The 27302-nt window shown below is 30.3% G+C and overlaps 5 protein-coding genes and 1 pseudogene across 24 annotated transcripts in view; 4 read left to right on the forward strand and 2 right to left on the reverse strand.

The window, feature by feature from the left end:
* Positions 1 to 2: 2 nt before the first annotated feature.
* The window catches only part of LOC149887018 (uncharacterized), a 105449-nt gene continuing 78149 nt past the window's right edge, over positions 3 to 27302 (reverse strand). The window contains exons 2-3 of the mRNA XM_090091462.1: positions 9125 to 9138; positions 3 to 731 (exon numbers count right to left, since the gene is read on the reverse strand). Coding sequence (XP_089947588.1) covers positions 3 to 731; positions 9125 to 9138 — 743 coding nt within the window. The remainder of the gene's footprint in view (positions 732 to 9124; positions 9139 to 27302) is intronic.
* On the forward strand, positions 1096 to 2501 carry LOC149887019 (uncharacterized; annotated as a pseudogene).
* On the forward strand, positions 3047 to 5132 carry LOC145180573 (uncharacterized). Of its 4 annotated transcripts, none has more exons than XM_090089890.1 (4): positions 3047 to 3593; positions 4062 to 4255; positions 4532 to 4691; positions 4979 to 5132. In XM_090089890.1, exons 1-4 carry the CDS (start codon positions 3047 to 3049, stop codon positions 5098 to 5100), a joined length of 1023 nt encoding a protein of 340 aa, XP_089946016.1. In that variant the 3' UTR covers positions 5101 to 5132. The 4 variants fall into 4 exon arrangements, with proteins under 4 accessions (XP_089946016.1, XP_089946017.1, XP_089946018.1 ...); XM_090089891.1 differs by having other exon boundaries at positions 4532 to 4687; XM_090089893.1 differs by having other exon boundaries at positions 3379 to 3597.
* Positions 9649 to 14883, forward strand: LOC149887020 (uncharacterized). The gene is made up of 4 exons (XM_090089927.1): positions 9649 to 9937; positions 12474 to 12521; positions 12739 to 12925; positions 13149 to 14883. Exons 1-4 carry the CDS (start codon positions 9652 to 9654, stop codon positions 14881 to 14883), a joined length of 2256 nt encoding a protein of 751 aa, XP_089946053.1. The 5' UTR covers positions 9649 to 9651.
* Positions 15598 to 27302, forward strand: part of LOC145190779 (E3 ubiquitin-protein ligase SHPRH-like) — a 40138-nt gene continuing 28433 nt past the window's right edge. For 5 of the 17 annotated variants that reach the window (XR_016453187.1, XR_016453188.1, XM_090089841.1 and 2 more), the window contains exons 1-4: positions 15598 to 16966; positions 17492 to 17576; positions 23869 to 23919; positions 24417 to 24487. Coding sequence is in view for 12 of the 17 variants with exons in the window: in XM_090089841.1 (XP_089945967.1) it covers positions 16240 to 16966; positions 17492 to 17576; positions 23869 to 23919; positions 24417 to 24487 (934 nt within the window). In the remaining 5 variants the exon portion in view is untranslated. Of the gene's footprint in view, positions 16967 to 17490; positions 17577 to 23868; positions 23933 to 24416; positions 24488 to 27302 lie in introns of those variants that run through there. The other 12 variants (XM_090089842.1, XM_090089844.1, XM_090089846.1 and 9 more) reach the window with 7 other exon arrangements.
* LOC149887021 (E3 SUMO-protein ligase ZBED1-like) lies at positions 19205 to 22196 on the reverse strand. Its single transcript, XM_090089870.1, has 6 exons — positions 21691 to 22196; positions 21303 to 21547; positions 21127 to 21200; positions 20551 to 20911; positions 19981 to 20392; positions 19205 to 19802 (listed from the first exon to the last, which is right to left on the reverse strand). The coding sequence occupies exons 1-6, from the start codon at positions 22048 to 22050 to the stop codon at positions 19245 to 19247; spliced, it is 2010 nt and encodes a 669-aa protein (XP_089945996.1). The 5' UTR covers positions 22051 to 22196; the 3' UTR covers positions 19205 to 19244.

A 27302-nucleotide genomic window follows, 5' to 3' on the forward strand; every position in this document is an offset into this window, starting at 1 on the left:
GCTCATATCTGGCGTCGCCCATTTACTTGTATTATACACTTGTAGACACTGTCTACAATTCCTTTTAGGTCAACTATGCCAGTATAAAGCAAAAACGTGCGCAATTCAGTTGCTTTCCACCTATCAAGCTCACTTAACATTCTGGGTTGTCGTACAAAATCACTTGGTAGCTTTCCATTCAGACCCACAAGTTTAAAAGTAATTTGACTTATCATATTAGTGGATATTTTCCCAGTATTGGTACCTTTAATAACCCCTTTTAAAAAATATAACCATCTCTGCATACACCCTAACCACACTAGATGCATATAATCTAATGGAAACATGTTAATAAAGTTTATTGTATCATGTTCTCTCAGAATTGGATAACTTTGTTGATGAGATCTTCCATTTTCATCTTTTTCCTTATAATCATCATTTTTAAATTTTTCATTTGTTCTCAAACTAACACCTTCCTCTTGATGTGTAAAGACTACTCGGTGAGTAATACTTTTGCCCGCTATTGTACATCTCTCACAAGAATGCAACCCAGAATGAGTAACAATTCCTTTAAACAAAGCTCTAGCAGGCGCATCACAAATTAAAGCATAAATATTAATTTTGTAATTAATTCCGTTAACATTGATAAAATTATCCTGCAAATCTTTTAAGTCATTAACAAAGTCTCTTAAATATGTATCCAAGGGTGGTTTGGTATTCCCACAATAAAGTCCCACAACAAACGGTTCAAAGTTCATAATATATATATATACATATATATATATACATATATATATATATATATATATATATATATATATATATATATATATATATATATATATATATATATATATATATATATATATATATATATATATATATATATATGTAAGGCTATGAGTATTTTGTTGTTTTTCAATTTACAGTAGATAGCTAGCTATAGCAATAAAAATTAACTTTTTTACCTCAGGTTAGGTAATATGTTATTAAAATGTTATCACATAGACCAATCTAATTATTGCTTTAAATTTTTTTTTGGGGGTTTAAATTTTTTTTGTTTTAAATAAACCCCATAACAATTTTTTCAAACACCAGGTTTTCAAGTTAAGTTTAAATTAATGTTTTGTTGAGTCCATTTAGAATTACTAACTATTAAATGATTTAAACAAAAATTTACTAAAAGAAAGAAGGTGTGTGAAATAACTATAAACTTTTTAGTTCGCTTTCTTCTTGGCGTGCACGTAGAAGGGCAGTTGTACAAATGTATGATATATCCATGTCAAATTTTCCAGTGAATCTAGAGCCCCTAGATGAAGCTGAGCCTGAACACAGTTGTATATCTCCAGATGATATAAATCATTATTTGGATGATCCAGTTGTTAATGACTTACCATCAGAAAATGAATGTTCGAAGTTATCATTTTGTCATGAAAATATAACTGAAAATTACAGTTATGATGAGGCTTTATGTTTTAAAACTACACAGTTGGGCAATTAAAAATGGGTGCACACGACAATGTATAAACGAAGTCTTAAACATATTTTTAGAATCTTCCTTTAATGTCCCTAAAGACTCTAGGACGTTGTTGAATACTAAGCGAAACATAATTTGCACTAATCTTGATAATGGAGATTTCATCTACTTGGGTTTAAAGGCAGAAGATACAAAACAAATTATTCTTCACTGTATTTCAGAAACTTCTTTGTATTTAAGTTTTAATATCGATGGAATGCCATTATTCAAATCAAGTTCTACTCAGCTGTGGCCTATTCTTGCCTCTATTATGAACTTTGAACCGTTTGTTGTGGGACTTTATTGTGGGAATACCAAACCACCCTTGGATACATATTTAAGAGACTTTGTTAATGACTTAAAAGATTTGCAGGATAATTTTATCAATGTTAACGGAATTAATTACAAAATTAATATTTATGCTTTAATTTGTGATGCGCCTGCTAGAGCTTTGTTTAAAGGAATTGTTACTCATTCTGGGTTGCATTCTTGTGAGAGATGTACAATAGCGGGCAAAAGTATTACTCACCGAGTAGTCTTTACACATCAAGAGGAAGGTGTTAGTTTGAGAACAAATGAAAAATTTAAAAATGATGATTATAAGGAAAAAGATGAAAATGGAAGATCTCATCAACAAAGTTATCCAATTCTGAGAGAACATGATACAATAAACTTTATTAACATGTTTCCATTAGATTATATGCATCTAGTGTGGTTAGGGTGTATGCAGAGATGGTTATATTTTTTAAAAGGGGTTATTAAAGGTACCAATACTGGGAAAATATCCACTAATATGATAAGTCAAATTACTTTTAAACTTGTGGGTCTGAATGGAAAGCTACCAAGTGATTTTGTACGACAACCCAGAATGTTAAGTGAGCTTGATAGGTGGAAAGCAACTGAATTGCGCACGTTTTTGCTTTATACTGGCATAGTTGACCTAAAAGGAATTGTAGACAGTGTCTACAAGTGTATAATACAAGTAAATGGGCGACGCCAGATATGAGCTGGCAGGAGTTTGATCTGCTGAAAATATGCCTTGAAAAAGGCACAAAGGATATGTGCAATGATTGCATGAATATTGATTCTGAATATTTGTGTACTGATGTCCCTGAAGACAAGTTTCTTTTAGCACTCAATTATAGATTTGAATTTAAAATTTACTAGGATCACTAAACATCAAACTAGAACGCCTGGAAAGGCGTTCTAGTTTGAGCAAAGATTCCTGACTTAACTAAGTCTTGTCAAAAAGTATTTAATATAACTTAATATAAAAATATTTAAAAACACAAATAGGCTTTCTGATAATGCAGTTGATTTTGAAAAAGAACTAACAATATACTTTCACTATGATAATAACAATTCTTACAGTTAATGCTGCTGTGTAATGTAAATTGATAAACGGTAAAGGAAAAAACTTATAATTTTTAAATTATCACCTACCAGTCTGGCAAGACCACTTTTGATAATTGATAGACTATTTTCTGTATTTTTACTTGCCTAACTGATTTCAATTCAGGAGAATATATACTGTGTTGATGTTGATATATTATGTTGATGTTTAGTGATCCTAGTAAATTTAAAATTAATAGTTTTTCAGATGATTTTGAATTCAATATTGAGAAGCGTATTCAGGAAAAAAGCCCAGAGATTATAATTAAAAAAAAACTTTCCATATTGGATGTAGATGATGCTAGCAGTACTGTTCTTTGTCCGTCACCAAGAAAGTCTCTGTCCCAACAAATTCAAAAATTACTAATTTATACTTCAAATCCCTGTTTAAATGCTGCCTTTGTTAATTATGAAGAGCCGATTTTACAAAGAAAAGCACAATGTTCTTCAAGTAGCTTAACTTATCAGTCAGAATCTTCAACATTGAACTCATCACAGCTTGGACAGTCAATGGGAAACTTAAGTTTATTGTCAAGAGAATTACCGAAATGTTTAGAACAACCTAAAAGATCACCAAGAATAAACAGGATGCCATTTAGACCGCCCCCTAGTCAACAGAATGTTGATGGTTTGCAGAGAAATACAAACTATCTTCTTGGAAACTATGGTGAACCTCCAGTTACATTCAAGACAATGGATCTCAGGTGTAAGTATTCCTTTTTCTTACTAACTAAATTTTGCTTGACACAACTATTCCTTTATTAGTTCTGTAAAAGACTCTAATGATCCATGAGCCAATCACCCTAAGTAATATATATTACTAGTGGCAATATGAAGAAAATCTACAAGATTTTCTTCCATTCAAAACTGTTTTAAAAGGCTATAGTATATCAAAAATTAAGTTACACACCATATGAGTATTTTTGTTACCACTTTTTGTTTACTCTCCCAAAGATTGAATACAGGGCAGTTAAATTGGTTCGTCTCATGTTACAAATTGCATTAATCATAAAATGTTGCCTTAATGTAATTGTTTTCAAAGGAATAATATTGACTTTGATTTTTTCAAAAGCTATAACTTATTAAATATTGTTTTGATTAAGTTAATCCCAATATTAAATGATGTTTTAAAATTATTTCGTATGTGTAGCTTCTAGGTTTTGGTTTATCATAGGTTGGCAATATGCTTTCTTCATGGAAATGGCAGAGATCAAAACAACACAAGCTAATATTGTTGCTGCTATTGATCGACTTGGACAGAGAACTGAGCCTAATGATTCGTCATTCTATATTAAGAGGTGCAATTCCATAGAAGAATTTGATCAGCTAGAGAGGAAATTAGTTGATAAAAGTGAATTTGAGTTAATGGTAATTAATGTTTTTGAGTCCTTTTCTATATTTATTAATCAAACGCTACTATTGAAGTCTAACTATCACACTTGAAATACACTCTCTGCCAGATATTGGGAGAAAAAAATGTTAACGGTCTTTGACAACAGATAAAGATCCTTTATTAAACTAGTGTGTGTGCAATTTCCAAGTTTTTTTCACATACCTTTAGTGGAACGTAACGATAAGATTAAGATTAATGTATTGTGAAACATAAAATCTGTTTATCAGAGAACTTTGATATTATTTATATAGATCCAACGTTTGCAAAAGCTGGGGGGTAATACATCCTCTCAATTAGTAAACAAATGCCTGAACGAAGTGTTACATAGGCGAATTCAAGCGAAATTCAATAAAGCTGGAAACAAAGGAAAGCGTCCTTTCAAGCGAACCCTCTTATACAAAGCAATTGTAGGTATTTTTAACAAATTAATGTATTGTTATTTAATGTCATTATGCACTATTTAATTATTTTATTGTTTGTTTGAGTCTTCTATCTTTTTAACATTTATGCATTCGAACACGGCGATAATGCCGTGTTCTAAGTTAAAATATCGTAACTAACTTTATCCCTATGTAGAATGTTTAATAATAACCGCAGAATTATTTTATATATATATATATATATATATATATATATATATATATATATATATATATATATATATATATATATGTATGTATTGTTGTTTTTTTTTGCAGCTGCGCTCGTATCGGAATCTAACACCCGTGATGTCATTGACCGATACATTGGAGATCACTTAAAGCGAGCACCACGAACTGTTGCGCTGGAACGACGTGAAGAAAGTCCAGACAGAATGTAGTTAATGCTAAAAAATAATTACATATCCATTTATATTTCGTTTCTTTTCTTTAAAAAAAAAAACGGAAAATTTGGTTTGCTAGAATTCTTGACAACCAAATTTTCCGTCTCAAGAACTGGTCTTAACTACGTGCAATAAACGACCAAAACACGTTCATTGTAAGTTTATCTGGAACGTTCACGGCACGTCCAAAAAAGACGTGATTTCGTAACTTCATATAAACGGATATTACGCCCAAAAAACACGTCGCATAAAAACGTGAAATAGACGTTTTTTAAACGTTTCTGTGCCCACTGGGTAATGGTATTTGTGTGATGTTTTTTGAACATGAATAAAACTTTGGTAAAAGTACGGCATTTTCAAACGATTTAAAGACGTGAAAAAACTGTTATTTTAATTTTTCTTCCCAAAATTTTCTAACTTTTAAGAGGTATATTTAAATATATATTTTGCGTATGCTTCTTAGAAATTAGAAAATATAGGCAAACAAATTAATATAACCTTTTTTTTTACGCTTCAAATATGACGTGCTTTTACCAACGTTTTATTCACGTTCATAAAACGTCACACATATACCATGGACTGATAAACCTGAAAAAAAAGTGCATAAAACGTGCATAAAACGTTGCGTGCCCACTGGGAGTGGGCTAGAATGCACTTTTACTGGACAAAATTCGTAACTAATTTAACATTAGAGCTATATTCACTAAAATTAGTATAAGTAATAATATGTCTGCACTTTTTATGAAGGTAATATTTTTTTATTTCGTTGCTATGGATACCTTTATTTTGCTTAGCAACAACCTACTTTTGTTATCTGCAGATATTTTATAAGTGCTATATTCACTAAATTTGGTATGAGTACCAATATGAGATCACACTTCTTACAAATGTGATAATATTTTTAATTTAGTTGTTATAGATATTTATATTGCTTAGTTACCGGATACTTTCCTTAGTTACAAAGTGGTAAATTGATATTTGAATATTTTATAGGATTTTTGACCCACCTAAATTGAATAAAAATTGAGTATTTGGGTAAATAATGTTTTAGGAATAATAAAAGCAAAAAATAGTGCAAGAAAACATTATCAATTTTAAATTACATTAAAAAATTATAAAACAATAATATCGTTTAAAGATTGTTTAAGTAATTGTAAAACATCTGAAGGAAATGCTTTATGATTTGTTTGGTGTGATGTTAATTTTCGCAGTGATGAAATAACAGGATCACTGGAAACTAGGAGTCTATTGATAAGATCAGTATTTATTGCTTTTCTGGATGTTTTTCGGCTGAAATTTTCGCAATAAGATTTAAAGTCTTTATTTCTAGCCTCTTGAGCTTCCTCTGACATAAGGTAATGTAAGGATTTTAATTATGTCATGTCCATGTATCAATACTTTGTGAACTGATTGAGCCATGTAATACCATGGATAAAGGGACACATATAGTCTAAAAGTGTCAAAACAATAATCCTTGAACTTTAAGCAGTCTATTTCATATCCTGAAAAGAACGTTACCAAGATAATAAAAATCTAAATATAAGGTTTTGAGCAATACCCAGAAATTCAGCTGTTTGTTCCTATGCTGCCAAAGCACGCCTTGAGGTATTGCCATTAGGAAAATCAACAACAAGTCCCATTTTGTTCATAAAATCAGTCTGAATCTTTTGTTTAGCTACAGATGCCTTTTCTTTGTGTTCTTTAGATCTTGCTTGCCACTTTCTTGTTTCTTTTTTATATGCAATGTGCAATACAATCTCAAAAAATCGAATCCATGCATGAAGACTGGAAAGACCATATTTGAACTCTCTGTTAGTATAATCTATATTAAGGATATCAAGACTATTTATATTTTTTGGAGAGACACCACACACTGAACAGCATTGGTATGAGTTATTTTTTTCAGATAATATTGTTTGAACCTTCCCATCAATCATTGTAAGTTCAATAATACAATTCACTTCAATAGAAGATCCGCAAACCTCTAATAAAATCATACCCAAGCTTTCTATCTCACTTTTAATGTACTGATCTTCTTCAATCACAGATTCCTTGGATTCCATTTTGTATGCAAATCTTATGGGTCTACAAAAGGCTGTGGAGGACTACTTTTGATTTCTCCAAATAGGCACCTTTTCGTTGCTGTCGTTAAATCCAGTCAAATCCAATGGGACTAGACAAGTAATAAATAATAATTCTTCACGCTTTAAATCTCTGTTAATGTCGGGTTCTGATAAAATTTGTTTATAAATGCTTTGGCAATTAGCACCATCAAAACCAGCCTTACACGTTAGTGTCATTGTTTTTATTGCTTTGTCGTTCAATATCAAGTACCTTAGCACAGGTTCCTGAACTGCACAGATTCTTTGCAAAGTATGAATCATTAAATCTTTTAAAGGAACTGAAGCTGAATAGTCCTCCACTGTTATGTTTGCAGGATAACATTTCAATTTTGCATCTCTGACATTATCGTAAGCGGGGTAAATGTTATATTCTTTCTCCAAGGCTCCGCTTCTAATCAACTGATAGGAAGCTTTTGTCAGACTTGCATCAATTATCAAAGCCAGTGCTTCGTCTGCTGAATATTTAGTTGCTTTATGTGTATTTGAAATATTTAAAACGTTCTTGGCAGCAATAACAATAGATTATTCTCTAAATTTTTTATTAGCAGCAAAAAATAATTCATTGGATGAATGAGATTCAATTAAACAAGATACACGCCGTTTTTTAGTTTTATTAGAACTATTACCAAATACAACTGGTTTTCGACCACGTCTACTTGCAGTTGGTTCATTGTCTTTTTTTCTGACAATTAAATATTCATTAAGCCAGTTCACAAACCTCTTTTCAAAATTTTTGACAGTATAGTTTGCAGATTTCCACTTTTTTTTATACAAGTAAACAAATCGTTGAACAGCATGTCTAAAATCAACGTCTTTAAAATCAGCAAATTTTGGCTGAATAAATTTTAATATATCTTCAGTAATATATTGTTTTGAAATACTAAGACTTTTTTTTTGGAGAAAATTATGAATATGTAAGCTTAACAAAACCATATCTAAATAATTATTGTAACAAGTATTTTGTATTTAAAAGTAAAATGTTGTAACATATATGCCGCCTGGACTACTAATACTTGTTAGTAATTAAGTTACTACAAGTATTAGTAATTAAAATTAAAAGTAATTAAATTACTGTCAGTGTTGGTAATTAAATTACTAACAACTACCGAAAACATGTTGTTGCTATGCTATGCAAAGTAAGGTATCCATAGTAACCAAAAAAAGTTAACCTCATAAGATTTGTGAATCTCATTTTAATACATAACCCCAATATTGTGTACTTAGCGCAAGTAAAATACTGTTAAAATAACGTTAATGTAAAAAATGAGTTGTTGCTATGCAAAATTTAGTACCATAGCAACCAAGTTAAAACATACATAAAATCTGAACGGGGATTTAAGGGGACGAGCAATCAGTTAAAACTCAATTGAAGCATCATATAGCTCAAATAAATATAAGACAACACATGGCAAATTGTGCTAATTATTAGTTAATGTGTGGCAAAAAATAAGTTTCTTAGGAATTTTTTTTTTTAATCTGTGATTTTCAAATTATAACTGAGATAACATGCTATGACAAATTTATTTCACACATTGGTTTTTATTATCTCTAAATACTCTAGAATAACATGTACTAATTTTTTGTTTCAAAAACGTAGATGTAATTGAAATATAACACAACGTTGATGTCATCGTTAATTACTTATTTATAATTTTTTTTTTTTTTAATCTCAATATTCTAATGCTTAGAGTCCTGGTAACTAAGGGACTTAATATAAATAAATTATCAATAGATTTCTCCTAATATATGTAGATACTAAAATTAAATAGTTTTTCAAAATTAGACAACTAAAATTTTTCCCATTTTGTCCACCTACTGGCCCACTATGCGAACCTCGGAGAAGTTAAAATTTTCATTTGATCGATCCTTGGGTTTTTATCCGAGGCTGGAGCACTGATCTCTATAATAACCACTGATCTCTATAATAAGGGGGCATCCATAAAGTACGTACGCAGGTATGGGGGGAGGGGGGGTTACCAAAAAACGTACAAATGCGTACAAGGGGAGGGGGGGTTTCAAGACAGCGAGTACGTACGCAGTTTGACAATCTTTCTCTGGAGATGTTTTTAAAACTTGATCTGTACAAAAAGCAATGAACTTTTCGAATGTAAAAAATCTTTTTTTTATATACGCAACCTGGTTTTTATCTTTTCAATTAAAACGTTACAACAAGTTAATTTTTTATTATTTTAAATTAATATTTTATTATTAACTTTTTATTAACAATGTAATACTTCAAAACCAACACCTTTTATTGCGAAATGTGACTGCAATTAATTTGGGTCAGGTTATTTTTTTTACGTTCTTCGCTTTAACGACACTGAATCTTATGATTAAATTGTTTATTTCCAAATAAACAAAAACTTTTATCTTTCCATTCAAATAACTGAATACGTTGCAACAAAAAAAACTGCTTATTTCCAAGATGTCGAACGAAATTGTTGGGAACGAGAAAAAGTATCTTCAGCTCCTTGAGTTATATAAGAAAGCATATTCAACACTTGAAAAACAAAAGCAGTATCAGCACGCACAGGAATTGTGGAAAATAGTAAAATATGATCAGTCTTTGTATGAAAAAAAAGTAAACGAATTAAAAGTGAAAGCAACAAAGTCAAAAGGATCAATCATGTCATTCTGGGGAAATACTTTATCACCGCCTAGCAAAAAGAAAAAAGATATCCATCCAGTGCCGTCTTCGTCAAATAAAATACATGTTTTTTTTTTTATAAGCATAACGCTTATAAGCATATAGAGGCTCAGATTTGGGAAAAAAATAAGCATATGTAAGCATATTCCTGAGCCTTGATAAACTATTTAAAAAATTAGAATTTTATTTAGTTAAAGATTTTAAATATATATATTTCTAAATTTAAACCAACAAAAACAACAAAAATCGAAGTTTATGTTTTGCAATGCAATGACTTAATGAAGTAATGAAGTCATTGTATTGCAAAACCTAAACCTCAATACTTGAACATAAAAACATAAAGTTTAGAAGTCGCTCTGAAGTGTTTTATTTCTCTCTTTTTTTTTCTCTCTCTCTCGCTTTTAATGTGTAGTTTATTTAATACCTTATTTAAAATGTTTATTTTATTTTTAAGTTTTATTTTCAGATACTGATAAAATAATAATAATAATGTCAAAGATAATAAAGAGAAAGCAGCCTACATTGGCAGCGTTTGGTTTCACAAAAAATGTTATGCACAGAGGAGAAATGAGTGCAATCCGATTGCCGTTAGAAGCTGTTGAAACTAGTGTTGAATGCAAACATTGCAAAAAATTATTTAAAAGCCAACAAGGACTAGCTTTTCATGTTAAAGTTATTCACGGAATTAGCAAACAAGATTGTAAACATTCACAATCACAAGTTCTTCAAAGAAACGAAGAACTTATCACTCTAGCAGTGAAAGATGTGCTCAATAATATAGTCAACAAAGTTGTTAGTGAAATGAAAAAAAGTGAAGAGTCTCGCCAATTAGCTGGTAAGAAACGCCACCAATATACTGCTGCCTTTAAAGCAGAAGCAATTAACGCCTATGGTTATGAGGCAAATCAAGAAACTATAGCAGAGTCGTTTGGTGTAACACAAAGTCAGATTTCGCGATGGCTTAAAAAAAAAGAAACTATTATTAAAGATGCCGAATCATCCTATCGCAGATTGTTTCTGAAGGGAAGACGTTCCACAAAATATCTTGAACTGTACGAAGCTATTTACAATGAATTTTTACAAGCCAGATCGAAAGGTCATATTGTAAACTTTTCCTGGCTTTGGAGTAAAGCTAGAAATATACAATTAAACATTGATCCAAACGTGGAAATAAAACTTCATGCTATAGTTCGATTTTTACAAAAAAAAGAGTTAAAAATGAGATCGAAACAAAGAAACAAAAGGAAACATAAGAAAGAAATGGAACCATTATTACAGAAATGGCATGCCACATTCAGAGAAAAGTGTATCAGAACAGGTTCTAAAGATCCAAGTTACGACAAAAAATGGGGACGGTACCAACCTGGACAAAGGCTCAATGTTGACCAGAGCCCACTTCCCTTTGTTGTTCATGGTAAGAAAACTTATGAGTATGTACCCAAGGGTCAAGGTGCAACACATAATACATGGATCTCACAACCCGGCTCAGGATTGGAAAAAAGGCAATGTTCCCTTCAAATTATGTTTCGCCCAGAAGGAGAGCAACCAAAGCTAGCCATCATTTTTAGAGGTCAAGGAAAACGCATTTCAAAAGACGAAAAGTTAGCATGGCACAAAGATATTCACGTTTACTTCCAGCAAAATGCTTGGTTAGACCAAAACGTCTGTAAGCACTGGTGTGATAAAACACTTCTTCCATTTGTAAAAGAACAAAAGCTTGATAAATTTGTTCTTTTGCTGGACAACTTGAAGGGACAGATGCAGGAGGATTTTAAAGATGCTGTGGCTGCTGCTAAAGGACTTCTCTGGTACGGTCTACCAAGTGCCACTGACCTTTGGCAACCAGTTGACGCAGGATATGCTGCCACTCTGAAAAGACTTATTGCCATTGAACATCAAAAATGGCTCGATAGAGATAATCATTCTGATAGATGGTTCAGTAATGAAATGCCCTACACTGCAAAAGAGAGACGAATTTTGATTACACATTGGGCAGGGGAAGCATGGAAAGCTTTAAACACTTCAAAGTATGACAAGCAAAGGAAGAAATGTTGGACGATGACTGGATGTTTAATGACTTCTGATGGCTCAGAAGATTCGCTAGTTAAACCAGAGGGCCTTGATTGTTATAAAGTTCCCCCACCATCCATCATTGATCCTGGAAGTGATCAACCCATAGGAAATCAGGGTGATATTCAACCAGTGGAGGTAGATGATGCTATAAATGAAAGTGCCAACGAAATTCTTCCAGATGACACCTTTATTGGTCCGGACGAGAAGGAATGCGAAGTTCATATCTTTGATTTTATTGATAACATTTGTATATAGTATATATGTTTTATTTTTTATTATCATACTATAACATTAATTCAGCTACATTAAAACCAAAGCAAATACAGAGCATAAGTCAACTTTTTATTTTTCTTATACCCATTAACCTTAAGTAACGCGTACACTTTAAGAAAGTATTGAAATAAGCATATTTTATTAGAAATATGCTTAAGCTTTAGCATATTTTTGAGCCTCTTTTAACTTTTTGCTTAAGCATACCCGAGCCTGTTTCAAAAATTTCATATGCTTATAAAAAAAAAAACATGTACAAAGTTTTCCGAACGCAACTACGGCAGAACCTGAAAGGATTGAACTTAGTAAGCCATTTTTTGTGATAATTTACAAACTTTTTCTCTCGTGATTTTTTATATATTGAAATCAACCGAATTGGTAATTTAACTACCTTGTACGACTATATTGCAATCGCATAGTTTTATTCATTATAATTGGACAACTTGACCAATTTCTCTACATCCAATCTCTATAACTGTCAAGAATTTATAATAGTTTATTTTTGGGTATTTCCTAATTTAGATTTAACATCAAACGAGAAGGAAAGAGCAAATCCGGCGCAAGTTAAAAGTCGGAAGAAAATCTCAGATCTTGAATCACAGCTTTCATCCTTGATAATCTTACGCGATTCTGGTTTGTCTACCGTAACTAGGAAACAATTAGACAATGTGAAAGAAAGCATAAGAAGAGAAAAAACAAACTTGGACAGGTAAATGTTAAGCGATATATCGAATAGAGCTTAGAAGTATAGAAAGACGTCTTGGCCATAAAAACCAAACTTTTAAGCAGGCAGCAACTTTCAAAATTTTGTTTTTCAAATTGTCAATAAGAATTTCTAATTGAGGATTTACAAAGTTCGCAGAATCCAGGTAACCTTAAGTATAGAAGGTTTTATAACGGAATCAAAGATTTGTGTAATATTTTGTTTTCAGATTGATTCGTGAATCGGCACGACAAAGAAAACGGAGACAAAAACTTAAAGAGAGCATCGAAACAGTTTGTCAAAACAACCCTGAAGTATCAAGTGCTTTGAAACAGTTTATGCAAAACCATCCTGGACGACCACGGCTCGAAATTGATCAACCAGAACTTTTATCAACAATCATAAAAGTTGTGCAAAGTTCATCAGCAGCAGACGAGCGTCGAAGAACAGAATGTCTTCGCAGTGTCTCCACTTTGGATGATCTTCAGAAAGAGCTGACGAAAATAGGCATCAACTTGAGTAGAAGTGGTTTGTACCTTCGTCTTTTACCACGACGTGAAAACACTTCTGAAGGAAAAAAGCATGTAAACACAGTTCCTGTGAAGCTACTACGTCCAGAAAATTCACTGCGAAAAAGAAATGATGATAGAATGTTTGCCAAATCTTTTATTGATGACATGTTTGAAGTTTGCAAATTGTTTGGACCAAAAGCTGTGCTTTTCATGTCCAATGATGATAAAGCCAGGGTACCGTTGGGTCTTACTGCTGCAAGCCTTCAAGCGCCGTTGCTGATGCATATGGAATACAAGGTCAAACTTATGGATCATGACTTTGTCGTCGGCCCACAGCACAAATTAATCCCATCGGTTTATGGCATATGCGAAGTTAACAATAATGGAAATGTATCCTACAGTGGAGACACTTTCATACGCATAAGAAGTGGGAAACACGATACATCGAATGCTTTTACACATGCTTTTGATGTTAGGGAGCTTTTTGAAACCAAGTTGGTTAGACGTAAACCAATTATGTTAATGGAGACTGATGGAGCTCAAGATGAGGCACCACGCTTCCCTAAAACGTTAGCAACTGCTGTTGATCTCTTCCGCTTGCTGGATTTAGATGTCTTGCTTCATGGTGTGAATGCAGCTGGGCTTTCAGCCTTCAACCCGATTGAAAGAAGAATGGCACCTCTTTCTCTTGATTTGGCTGGAATAGTTCTTCCCCATGATTATTTTGGCAATCACCTTGATTCTTCTGGGAAGACAATCAACCAAGAACTGGAGGTAGAAAATTTTCAAAAAGCGGCTGACGTTTTATCCCAAGTTTGGGAGAAAACCGTCATCGACGGTTACCATGTTAATTGCCGGGCAGTACCAGTTGGAAAAGCACATAAACCGTCGAATCCTGATCCTGTTTGGGTAGAGAAACATTGCCAGCAATCGCGATATTGTCTACAAATTGTGAAATGCCAGGACAAGTTATGTTGTTCATCGTTTGAAACAAATTGGCTGAATACCATCCCCCAACGTTTCATTCCATTTCCGGCCATCTACGAGTACTGCGAAAATGGTTACAAAGCGATGGAACCGTCTCGATATTTTAAAAACGTATCAAACCATTCAAACTTTGCACCTCTGACGCATAGGCTTTTGCTACAAGACATACCTACAGAAGGCTTAAAGTACAAAATTATACCATTTGATCTGTATTGTCCATCATTGGAAAAAAAGCTTTTAAACGGAATTTGCGACAAATGCAATAAATACTGGCCGAGCGAGGCAGCAATGAAACGGCACAAGAAAGCACACAAAAAACAAAAGATAAAGATTGATATGGAGAGTGATTTAAGTGAAAGTGAAGAAGTCAGTGAGAAGATTACTAATGAAAGATTAGAAGCAGAGTTCATGCCTGTTTTCCATAACATTTTCAATTTATTTAAGATACCATTTGTGGAAATATAAATAGCTAAATTTAAAATACTCGCAACACGAATCCTTTCTAAATCATTTTTTTTTCGTTTCGTTAATAACTGCCCATTTTTTAGTTAAGTACAGAAAAATCTCTAACTAAAAATGTTGATCTTTTTTGTATTTAATGTTTTGAAAACTTTTTTTTTTTTGGGTGGGTGGGTGGGTGGGGAGGTCATACTTTTTTAATAAATAACGCGTACGTACGCAGAGGGGGAGGGGGTGGTTAAAAGCGTACAAGTGCGTACAAGGGGGGAGGGGGGGGGTCCAAAAGCATTAGTTTTACTGCGTACGTAATTTATGGACGTCCCCTAACTGGATAGCGCATCTCTAATATCAAAATTGACGCAAAAATCGCCATATTGGAAAGCCAGAACAATGAAATCTGAAACAATGAAATCTGATATGTGCGATAAAGCGATAAAGCGATAAGCCGAAAAACAGAACTTAAAGCTTACGGGATTAAAATTTTTGGGGCTTTCCAATATGGCAATTTTGGCGTCAAAAAATAAGAAGTTTTGCACGGAGTTGCGCTATCCAGTTATTATAGAGATCAGTGATAATAACTTGATAGCGCATCTCTAATATCAAAATACACGCCAAAACCGCCATATTGGAAAGCCCCAGAACAATGAAATCTGATATGTGCGATAAAGCGATAAGCCGAAAAACAGAACTTTAAGCTTACGGGATTAAAATTTTTGGGGCTTTCCAATATGGCGATTTTGGCGTCAAAAAATAAGAAGTTTTGCTCGGAGTTGCGCTATCCAGTTATTATAGAGATCAGTGGGCTGGAGGTTCTAGATAGCAGCCTTGATGTCTTCTCTCCAGAAACTCCAACCTGCAATATTTCAAGGGTTAGAAAACTATTCAAGTTTCGAAATCACGAGATTTTTTGATATTTTCCACAATTAAGTATTGACATTACCAAAATAAACATTTCTAGATGGTTATCTAAATGAAAAACTTATAAATTCATGCACCAGTCAAATAAATCAAATAAACAGCTTTTCTTTTTATTTTGCTAAGTTTTGTTCCAAAGAAAAGTTCAAAACTTTTTAAAAAAATTAGAAAATTTCCACTATTGAGAGTTTAAGTAAAGCTTCAGGTTGGTTTCAATGAACAACAAAATGCACATTTCTAATATAAATAACTTAAATCTGCATCTAAGTTAAAATTTATCACTATTTGCTGGCTGTTTTGAATTAGATACTCAAACGAGGCAGTTTAATAAATATAAGCGTTAATGTATCTATAAATAAAGTTATCTTCCCTTTAATTAACTCTGCATGCTTCCTAAATTTCTCTTTTTCTTAGATATATTTAGCTGACTAGATTTCAGAATAGAAGATGATTTTTAAAACTGATCAAAAAAACATATGTCTTAAGATTGAAAAGAGCTACAGTGGTGACAATGGAAGCGTTAAATTAAAAAAACTTCCACTTCGAGCCTGTAGAAACTATACTAGTGAAGAACTTCTCAATATTACTAACAAATGTTCAGTGTTAATAATTTACTGCAGTGAAAGCAATCCTGGCTCTGAGCACCTATTTTATGTTGAAATTGTTGCATCATCTGATGTGTGTGTTATAACAAATAATGTGAATTATGAGGGTTTATGGTCTGGTTATATACAAGCAAAATGTTGTATGATACATAGCCTGAATACTGCAATTAAACAAGGTCATATATTTCTCTCTCCTGCTATTTATAATGGTGAACTAGAAGTATTAGTAATTTTAGATCCATCTGCATTTCAGTCATTCAGAAAGCCTGATGAAAAACTATATGCAACATTTAATTCAAAAAGTAAAATGACAGGAACACTAAAACCGCTTTTTCAATTACTATTCTCGCTAAAGGATGATTTCATTCAAAGTTCATCTCAAAGTTGTATGAAATTAAAAGGTATCATGGATTTGTATGATTATATTAAAAATCATAACTCAAAAATAAATACAGTGTTTGAATATGAAAATTTTCAGCATCCAGATCTTCTTCCAATCCTGAGAAAGTACCAAGTTGAAGCTGTTTCTTGGATGGTATCCAAAGAAAACAAAGATTTTTATGAAACTGGTTAGACAGTAGTTATTTTAACATTATGTACTTAAGTTATTATACTTTATGTATTTTCTAATCATTTGTATATTAGTGTATACACATTAAAATTTAGGTTTATGTGCATGCACTTACTTATCAATAAAGTAGTACTGACAAGAGTTTTCGTATGCATTGTTTTAAGCTTTCTTTACTAGAATTTATGAAAAAACTAGGGAAAAATTTTTCACATAAGAATAGTTATCATTAACTAAATTTATCATTAATGACTAAACAATTTTTTTTATGAGCAATCCCACAAATTTCTATAAACCGAAACTTTAATCTAAAGTTTATTTGAGTGTTCAAAAAAATAGTAGCATTATTCTTGCTAATTAGAAATGTTATTATCATGTGATTAAAATAAGATTCAGGATAAATTATTTTTGAAAATTGTTTTTGTATATCTGAAAGATGTATAATAATAGTAATTCTTAAAATAATATTTGTAATAAGAGTTCTTTTTTATATGAATAATAGATTGATTGCTACCTATTTTGTTAGGAAATCAAAATGATTTACACCCTTTATGGCAAGAAATCATATGTGCAGATGAAACAAAAATCTATTTTAACCCATACAGTGGAGGGTAATATATTTAAATAGCTTTAGAGTGAGTCCATATCAATAAGGCTGTTTAACCATACATCTTTGATTTTATTGAAATTTTGTACATTTGAAAAACTCAAATGATTTTTCTGTATAAATTAGTGCACTCAATTAAAATGGTTTTTAAGATAATCAAAATTTTCATAAGGAAACCATTTTTAATGATTTGAAAAAGAATATCTGGTAATGAGCTTTAGCACATGATCTTTTCAAAGCTTTAAAAGTGTCATTTATACTTTAGGAAATAATCAACTTTTAGTAAAGTATCATTTATACTTTAGAAAATAACTAACTTTTAGTAAAAGTATTTTTCAGCAAGGTCAATTAAAGCTGAAATCTAAGTAATAGTGTGTAAAAAGGTAGAAAAAAAATTCAAAAGTATTCAGAGAATTTTAGAAAATTTTAAATAATTTTCAAATGATTTGTTTTTCAAATTGAGAAACCTTTTTGATATAAAATCAAGGTCTTCCAAATTTGTATGTTGTTGCCCAGCAACAATACTTAGAGTGATGGCTAAAGCATAATTCATAGGTATTATACACTTGTTATTTTAAAGCTGGTTTTTTTAATTATTAATTTCGAAAACCTGGTTTTTAGAACTGGGTGTTTCTAATTAATTGCTTCAGAATGATCTTTAAAGTTACATAGAATTAGTGTTTTTTACTAAGAATATTCTTGCAATCGTAACAGTCTTTATGAAAAATCATAATTCTGCTGTACTTGTTATTGTTATAAAACTTTAGTGACTCTATAGTAACTTCATTGAATATTTTTCATGTTTATTTAATTATATCTTTCCATTTATACATGAAGTTATATTGCATTTGTTATTAGATATATTCCATTTGTTATTACATACATGCATAGAGTTGCAAAAAAACGCGTTTTTTTCCTCTTGCGTTTTTTTGGCTCAAAAAAACGTGTTTTTTTGGTTTTTTTGGTGTTTTTTTGGTTTTTTTGACTTTTTAAACAATTTTTTTCTTTTTCTTGGTAAATAATTTGGAAGAGTTTTTTTTTATTCTGTCTGTTTATAGTATATGATAATTATTATCACAAATACAATATATAAACACCAATTTAAAGTTAATGTTTTAATAAAAAACTTAAAAGAGCTATTTATTAAGTATATTCATTAGGCAATTTAATATTAAGTTAGTTATAAATCTAGGTATATTGTATGAGAATGTTTATTTGTCATGTTTTACTTCTTAAATATTGTTGTACATCCTAAATATTACACTCATTATTTACAAAAACTATACTTGTCCATGACAAAATAACCATTTTTATAATTTAAATATACTAATATACAATATCATGCTTATTTAATATCAGATTTCAAATCTTTAAAGAAACAGAAAATCCTAATATTTATTATGTAATAAATTGGTCTTATATTGTTTGTTACATATGTTGAATTATATTACCAGTAAGCCCTTATAAAAAAAGCTCTAATTTTATTTAATTTACATAATCTGATATTTTTTAATAATAATGTTTTATTAGTTTTAATTGGTTATTAATTTAGTGCTAAGTAGTGTAGCACTGTGTAGTGTAGTATACACACAATTAAAAAAAGTGTAAATATTTAAGCAAAAAACTCAATAATTTAGTAATTTTAACATTTATTTAAACTATAAAAGATATTCTAAATGGATGTGCTTTCTGAGTCCAAGTCTTCCCACCCTAGACTACATTCATCTAATGATTCATAAACAAAGTCACTGTCACTTTCTACGTTAACTGCTTCAGACTCTGACCAAGGGATTGAAGTGCTAGGAACTTTATTTACACTCAAGTTATTAATTTGAGGAGTAGTTATGCTTGTACCATTTTCATAACTGGAGTTTTCAATATTTTCAAGTTTTAAATTTTGTGAAATGAAAACTAGTTTTCCAGCCCTTTCAGTTGTTAAGCGATTTCTTTTTGCACTATGAATGTTAGAATAAATACTAAAACTTCTCTCACATGCTGCACTTGAAGCTGGCAGCTGAAGAATTCTAGATGCAACTTTTGATAGTTCAGTAAAGGAACACAACCCTTTCCACCAATTTATGGGTTGAGTTATTCCAACTGCAGTCCAAATAAAAGGTTTGGAAAATATGCCACCCTTTGATTGGTAATTAGCCAAGTCAAACATCATAATTTCTTTGTTTACTTCAGGCATACTTGCAGCAATCTTGTGTATCGCCTCACATGCATCAATCTATAAAAAGATTTCTCTTTCAATAATTTTAAAATTACTTTAATTATTTAAATAGTATTTTCAAACTTGAAAATACTATTTAAGATAATTCAAAATTTTTCAAAAATTTTACTTTTATTTATTTTACTTTTATGTATTTGGTTTTAAGAATCATATATGAATTATGTGTAGTAAATACCTTTTGTTCTCCAGTCAAGACTCTGCCTTGAAATTTGGGATCTAGTATATTGGCAGCCAAGTGAATTTTTGTTAAACAAAAATCTTTTCTTTTCTTGAAGACCTTTTTGGCTTCTTCTTCTTCCTTTTTTGAGAATGGGCTAACTGTTAAGTTTTTAAAAATGTGGTCTTCCAAGAAGTGAAAAGTTTCCACAACAGAAGATAACATGGGAGTGTTTGATTCAGTTTTCTTTATTGCATCAGCTATTGGTGACAGCAATTTGAAAAAACTTTCAACCCTGTCCCAAAAAACATCTGATAGAAGAATAATTTTTGTTGTTGAATTAAGTCCACTGTTTTCAGAAATAGCCAATGTTTTTAATGGTTGCTTATTTTTCTGTATGCTATCTAAGCATGCTACAGTTGATCCCCACCTTTAAATAAAACATAAAGAAATTACAATAACTTTGATAAATTTAGAGTAAAGTAATTTACTAAATGAAATCTATTTTTATGAACGTATAATAAAATTAGTTACATAGTTCAATTTTTTTTGTAATATACAGTATATTTATACTTTTAGTTGTATTACCTAGTTCGTACTGGTAGTTTCAAGGAAATGCATGTTACTACACTAGCTGATTTTTTTTGTATATCTCTAAATGCTGCAACAGATAAATGAGAATTTTTTATCTCTTTAACAATATCAGTTACTTGTGACATCAAAACACTTAAAGTTGTCAATTTAAAAAAATCTGTGAACAGCAAATTTAAACCATGTGAAATGCATCCATAGCAATGAAGATGGGGATAACAATCTTTTAGACGAGTCCATGCATTTTTCATATTTGCAGCATTGTCAGTCACAATGCCCAAAACTTTGTTAGGATTTATTTCTTCTAAAACTTTCTTTATTTCATTTGCCATATATTCACCAGAATGGTTTAATGTTCCTACAAAACAGTTTAGGATATATTATATATACTGTACTATATAAATATTATAAACCAATTAACTGATATGTTATTTCTGCTTACTGAAATGGTTTTCAGTGTTGTTTGTTATAAACTTAATATCAAAGTTAATTATGAAATAGTATGCATATTTTAAAAGTCTACCAGTCTGTTAAGTAAATCCATTGTATACAGTACTAGAATTATGGTTTTACCTGTAGGCAATGTCTTCCACAAAATGGGTGATGAAGAAGGCAATGTCATTACAAAGTTAATGATAGCTTCATTTCTGTAAAGAAGAAAAAACATATAAACAAATATGATCTGTTTATTAACTAAATAATATAGCTTCAATTGCATCAACTAATATCATAATAAATTGTTACTGTACCTTAAATTGCTCCATCCATCACACATCAATCCAAGATAATCTGCAGTTGCTACCATCTCTTTAACATTTGCTGAAATCCTTGAAAATTCATTATCTAATAACACATTTGACACATCATGTCTTGATGGAGGCTTATAAGCAGGACGTAACTTGTTCAAAAAGATTTTCCAATAGTTATTTTCTACTATATGAAGTGGCGATCCACTAGCATATATTGCTCTGGCTAGGTGTGTATCAATCAATTCCTGCAAAAGATAATGTCATACTGGTACATCAGTCAATCATAAAACAAATCTAAAATCTATACATCATGAACTTTTAATAAGCTAGTTGCCAAATCAGTTAATCACTCAAATAAGTCTTAAAATTTAAAAAATACAATACACACCTTTTCAGTTTTTGTCATGCTGTCAAACATGGAACTTGGTATTTTACTTCTACAAATTGAATTAGAAAAGGATGTTCCAAAAGAATCAGATCGTGGATTTTTTGCTTTTGGTTCAGCATCTCCAGGAGAGTCTTGCTGTTTTTGACAATAACCTGATTTGTTTGCATATAGACTTTTTACTTCATCAGGACATTTTCGACATTTTTCAATATGCTTAGTCATTCGAGTTCCGTTTTTAGACATAATGTCAAAGCAAAAGGAGCATTTAACTCTTTCCATTTTGCTAATTTGGTTCATAGGTATAAATAAATTGGCAACTACAGTTTTATTTCTCCCCCCTGTATGGCCTGCTTTATTCATTTTTATAATTAAAATTTACAATGTTAAGCAAAATATCTAAAATTTAAATATAGTTAAATAGAGAACATAATTGATTATTAAAAAGAGCATTTAAACTGCATATAACTTTTTATTTGCAACTCAAAACTTTATAAGTACAGCAAATTAATAATAATAATAATAATAATAATAATAATAATAATAATAATAATAATAATAATAATAATAATAATAATAATAATAATAATAATAATAATAATAATAATAATAATAATAATAATAACAATAATAGAAATAATAGTAATAATAATAATAATGATAACAATAACAATAGCAATAACAATAACAATAATAATAATAATAATATACACATGTATATATAATATTAATTAAAATTGAGTAAATGTAGTTAAGTATAATAAATTTAGATAAGAAGTCTTTATTATGTCAATATATAACAATCAAGTCAATAAAAACTAAATAGAGGAAGATAAAATTAACTAATAATTTTTTATACAGGACTGCTATAACCGTGTTAACCTAAAAATTAACAATAAAACAATTACCTTTAAGCATATTAAAAGAAAATGAATTTTAGTCAAATTCAGCCTTAGTTTTCCTATATAAATCTGAAAAGAAAATGGGTTTAATAATATTTCTATTAAATTTGAATTTAGTAGCTTAAATGATGAATTTTTGAATATTTACCAAAAAAACCGAAAAAACGGACCCCTGTGTTTTTTTTCCAAAAAAACGACCAAAAAAACAAGAACCAAAAAAACCTGTCACATCTCTATACATGCATGCACACATGTTAACCCAACAAACAGGTGAAAACCTTTTTAACCATACCTTTTTAATTTGGTTTGAAATTTGGGCAAATTAGTTGCCCAAATTTCAAACCAAATTAAAAAGGTATGGTTAAAAAGGTTTTCACCTGTTTGTTGAGTTAACATGTGTGCATGCATGTATGTAATCTAATGTATGTATGTAACAAGTGACGACAAAAAAATGAGACTGTGTTTAAAAGGGCATAGCTCCTTTTTTTTTAAAAGATTTTTTTCAAATTAAAAAAGTATTAAGTAAATAATTTTTCAAAATTTAAAAGTATATATTTATTAATCTTCTATAACTCAATTTCTATGAATATTATCAGTTCAACCTTTTACCAATCTCATAAGATGTTGTATGGGAGCAAAGTCGATCTTATTCAATCAATACTTTATTCTAATGCAAAGTTGATTAATAGTTTCTGCTTGCCAGTTGTTCTTGTATACTTTTCCTTTCAATTCAGACTAAAAATCATCAATAGGTCTGCATTCATGTACGTTGGGAGGGTTGCTTTGATGAAAGGAACAAGTCTTTTTATGATAAACTTGCTCAAGTATAATTCTTGCTTGATTGATTGCTTACAAGGTACTAAAAAAGGTTTAGAAATGCCTTTAGCTAAAATGCAAATCCAGACTAACACTTTTTGCCCATATTTTCAACTAGATTATATTTTATGCTTAGTGGTGTTAAAGAAGTGTTGTTAGAGTAGAAATTTTGGTTTCCATTAATAGTACTGTGCTTTAAAGTGAAATAAAACTTGTTATCAGTTTTACAGTTTTTTGAATAAGCGACTGCATCTCATTCTTATTTTGCATTTTTGTAACTCTCATCTTAATAGAATTTTCGTTGTTATTTTTTTTTTGCATTTAATATCTGTGTGTTTCTTCAATGTTTTGCATGTAAAAGATTGATTGCACTAAATCTTTCTAGCTGCTTCCCTCTGTGAGATGTCATTCTTGTGGTCAAACAGTATTCAGCTTAATTATGTTCTTTTTTGTCTTTTTTTAGCAACTCGACCACTTCCTTTAACTTGATGAGTTCCAAATTCATTTTCTGCAGGTTTATTTATATGGTATATGGTTGCTTTTGGTATTTTTTCTGCATTAAAATGACAATAAGTGTAATACTTACCATGTTGCTTATTGTCCATGTAAAATCTATACCCACACATTCATGAAGCTCTAGTTTAGATTTGTTTATTTTCATTTTCAATCATTGAATTTTAATTGCTTTTTTGTCGTTTTTTTTGTTTAAAACTAGAATAAATTTGCAATAAAATATACACAATATATCTATGTAACTAATAGAATAAATACAAGCATTTTTAAATTGAATGCAGTCTCATTTTTTTTGTCATCACCCTGTATGTATGTATGTATGTATGTATGTATGTATGTATGTATGTATGTATGTATGTATGTATGTATGTATGTATGTATGTATGTATGTATGTATGTATGTATGTATGTATGTATGTATGTATGTGTATGTATGTAATGTATGTATGTATATGTATGTATATGTATGTATGTATTTATATGTAATTTCATGTTTAGTTTGACGAAGCAGCGTTTTAGTCAGGATGTATTGCCAAAAGGTGGTATACTTGCTGAAGAAATGGGATTAGGTAAATTAAAAAGAAATGCACAACCTCACAAGAAGTAACTTTATGAATATCATCAGTATTTTTAAAAATTAAATATTAAATTAATCTCATAGCCAATCATTTCTGAGCAATATCATTTATAAAATATAGTTACTAAAATATGCTTCCTTTTTCCACTGCTATTAAAACTCAATTTAAACAATTTTTTATTTTTTTAACATCTCATAAGTAGTATTATAATCATAACATAATATTACATAATATATATTGCATAAGTATGCATATGTAGGGAAAGAATGCCTATGATGGCATACTTAACTTCCCTCCATTATGCAGAATAATAATGAGCCTCAGAATTTTTACTATTTTGCTTTTTTATAAGTTTATACTATTAAAAAGTATAAGTATGCCATTATAGGCAACTAACTGCTTCTATGATGGCACACTTTAAAAGAATTAGACAACCAAGAATTATTTTTGTTTTTCATTTATCAAAACACAACTTATCAGAAAAACAAAATTAAAATTAATATTTGGTCTATAAGCATAGTTCACAAATAAATTTTTTTCTACTTCTCTTTATGCCTGCACATAAACAATGACACCAAGATTTGCATTTTTGACAACAAATCCATGGTTCTTTAGAGCAAGGTAGTGAATGAAGTTCATCACAATACAAACATGCTGTATCAGATTCAAAATCAACTTCATTATTACTTGCTTAAACTCCTAACTGCAGTTTTTTTCTTCAACTATTGTCTTTCTTTTTGTTTTTTTAACAAAATTTTCCTTTTCCTTGCTATCTTTTTCTTTTGCCTTATCTTTTAGTTCTGGATAACCAGTGTAGTATTCAGAGGTCCAGTTTTTCCACATTTTAATGCCTTATCAATTCAGTTTTAGGGATTGTTAAAGGCACTGGAGACAACTTTTGTATACTAGATCTTAACCCTTGTGTTGAAAAAAAAGATCCAATGTAGATGGAAGCTTCTGATGGGAGAGAACTCATTTCCAAATATGTTGGTTTCTCAAACTCTTGTGTTTCATTTTTGTTCTGAGAATGATCACCTTTTTCTGTTGTTAATGATGCAAACAACCAATCTTCAAAAGCATTTGGATTGAAGGGAAATTATATTCCAGTTTGGCAAAAGCATGCACAGCATTAGCTGACATGGTACTTTTTAAATATGCATTGTTAAAAAGACCAGCTACTTTTTCAAGTAGCTGGTCTTTTTAACAAAGCATATTTAAATCACAACTATACCTAGATGTTGTGTTAGCCATGCCTGAATCTCTTGATCATAATATATTTGTAATTGACCAAAAAATCCAACTTTAAGTGGTCGGACATGGTGAGTACAGTGTGCAGGAAATCAAAATAGTATAATGTCATTTTTTTTTGCATATTCCAAAAATGCCAAGCTTTTATGACTATTGTGGCCATCTTGGAGCATAATCCATCATTTTATTTTTTAAACTTTTTTGTGGAAAAACAAAGATTGGTGGCACAAATGTCCCAATTACATTAATAGAACATAATAGAGTCAAGTGCTGACCACATTCAGTACTACTCAGTGCCCCTATTTGTTTTTGCCCTTTAGTAGCCAATATTTCGTGGCGTCTTCTTTGCACAGTATTTAAGCCTGATTTGTCAACATTGTATATGTTTTCAGGAGTAAATTTATACTCTTTCATTATCGTAGATAATTTGGTAAAATAATAGTTAATGTTGTTTTTATTAAAAGCATGTGCACCATGTATTTTCTGGTGTTCTCAATGAGATTTGTGGATTATGTTTTAAATATCTGCTTAACCATCTTTAACCAGGCATTCTAAAATCTTGATTAAAACTATGCTTGATGCAATTTTTTCCCACTATTTCAAACACCAGTTGCCTTGGATCTTTAGTGGTTAAACCAAAAAACCTTTTCTCCATATCCATTAAGTGTGTACTTAATTCATCTTCTAAGGCATGACTTAGTATTGTTCTATGACCTCCCAAATCTTATTTTATAGCACCATTGCCTTTTTTATATCTTTGATATGTAGTGCTGTGGCATGAAGATTGAAAATTTTGACAGCTAATTGCCATCGTTTTTTTTTTCCTAACGTTTGTGTTCCATTAGTGTTTCTTCCCATTGAAGTCTTTTCATTTTATTAACAGCCATAATGGTTTGATAAAATGAATTTTTAAGCACATAGATATAAAGTTAACAAAATTAGCATATATGTATATATATATATATATATATATATATATATATATATATATATATATATATATATATATATATATATATATATACATATATATATATATATATATATATATATATATATATATATATATATATATATATATATATATATATATATAGATAGATAGATAGATAGATAGATAGATAGATAGATAGAGATATACACAATAAGTATTCTAAATTATGCACAAAGTCTGCAGATGAAATGCATCAAAATCTAATTTCTGCATGATGAAAATTGTAACTATAACTATATGAGGGCATTAAAACTACAACACCACATGCATAAATTTATGTTTGTTGATTACAAAAACATTATCTATGCCAGAGGGACAAATTTTTACCAGAATTAATGAATTACTAATTTACACATTGGTCTAATCACTAATGCACCAAAATCAATATTTTTGAAATATGACCAGTTTGCCATCATAAGTGCCTTTTCCGCTAATATGTTTTATATAATATTATGTTATGGTTATGATTATAATCTATTATCATTGTTATTCATTATGAAATCTTTTGAAACCCATTTTTGATTAGCAGTTTTTTAATCAAAAAACTGCTAATCAAAAATTAGT

Source organism: Hydra viridissima, unplaced genomic scaffold (assembly GCF_058129835.1).
Source record: "Hydra viridissima isolate aposymbiotic clone 2 unplaced genomic scaffold, HvirCarnegie_v1 scaffold_6, whole genome shotgun sequence".
Lineage (NCBI taxonomy): Eukaryota > Metazoa > Cnidaria > Hydrozoa > Anthoathecata > Hydridae > Hydra > Hydra viridissima.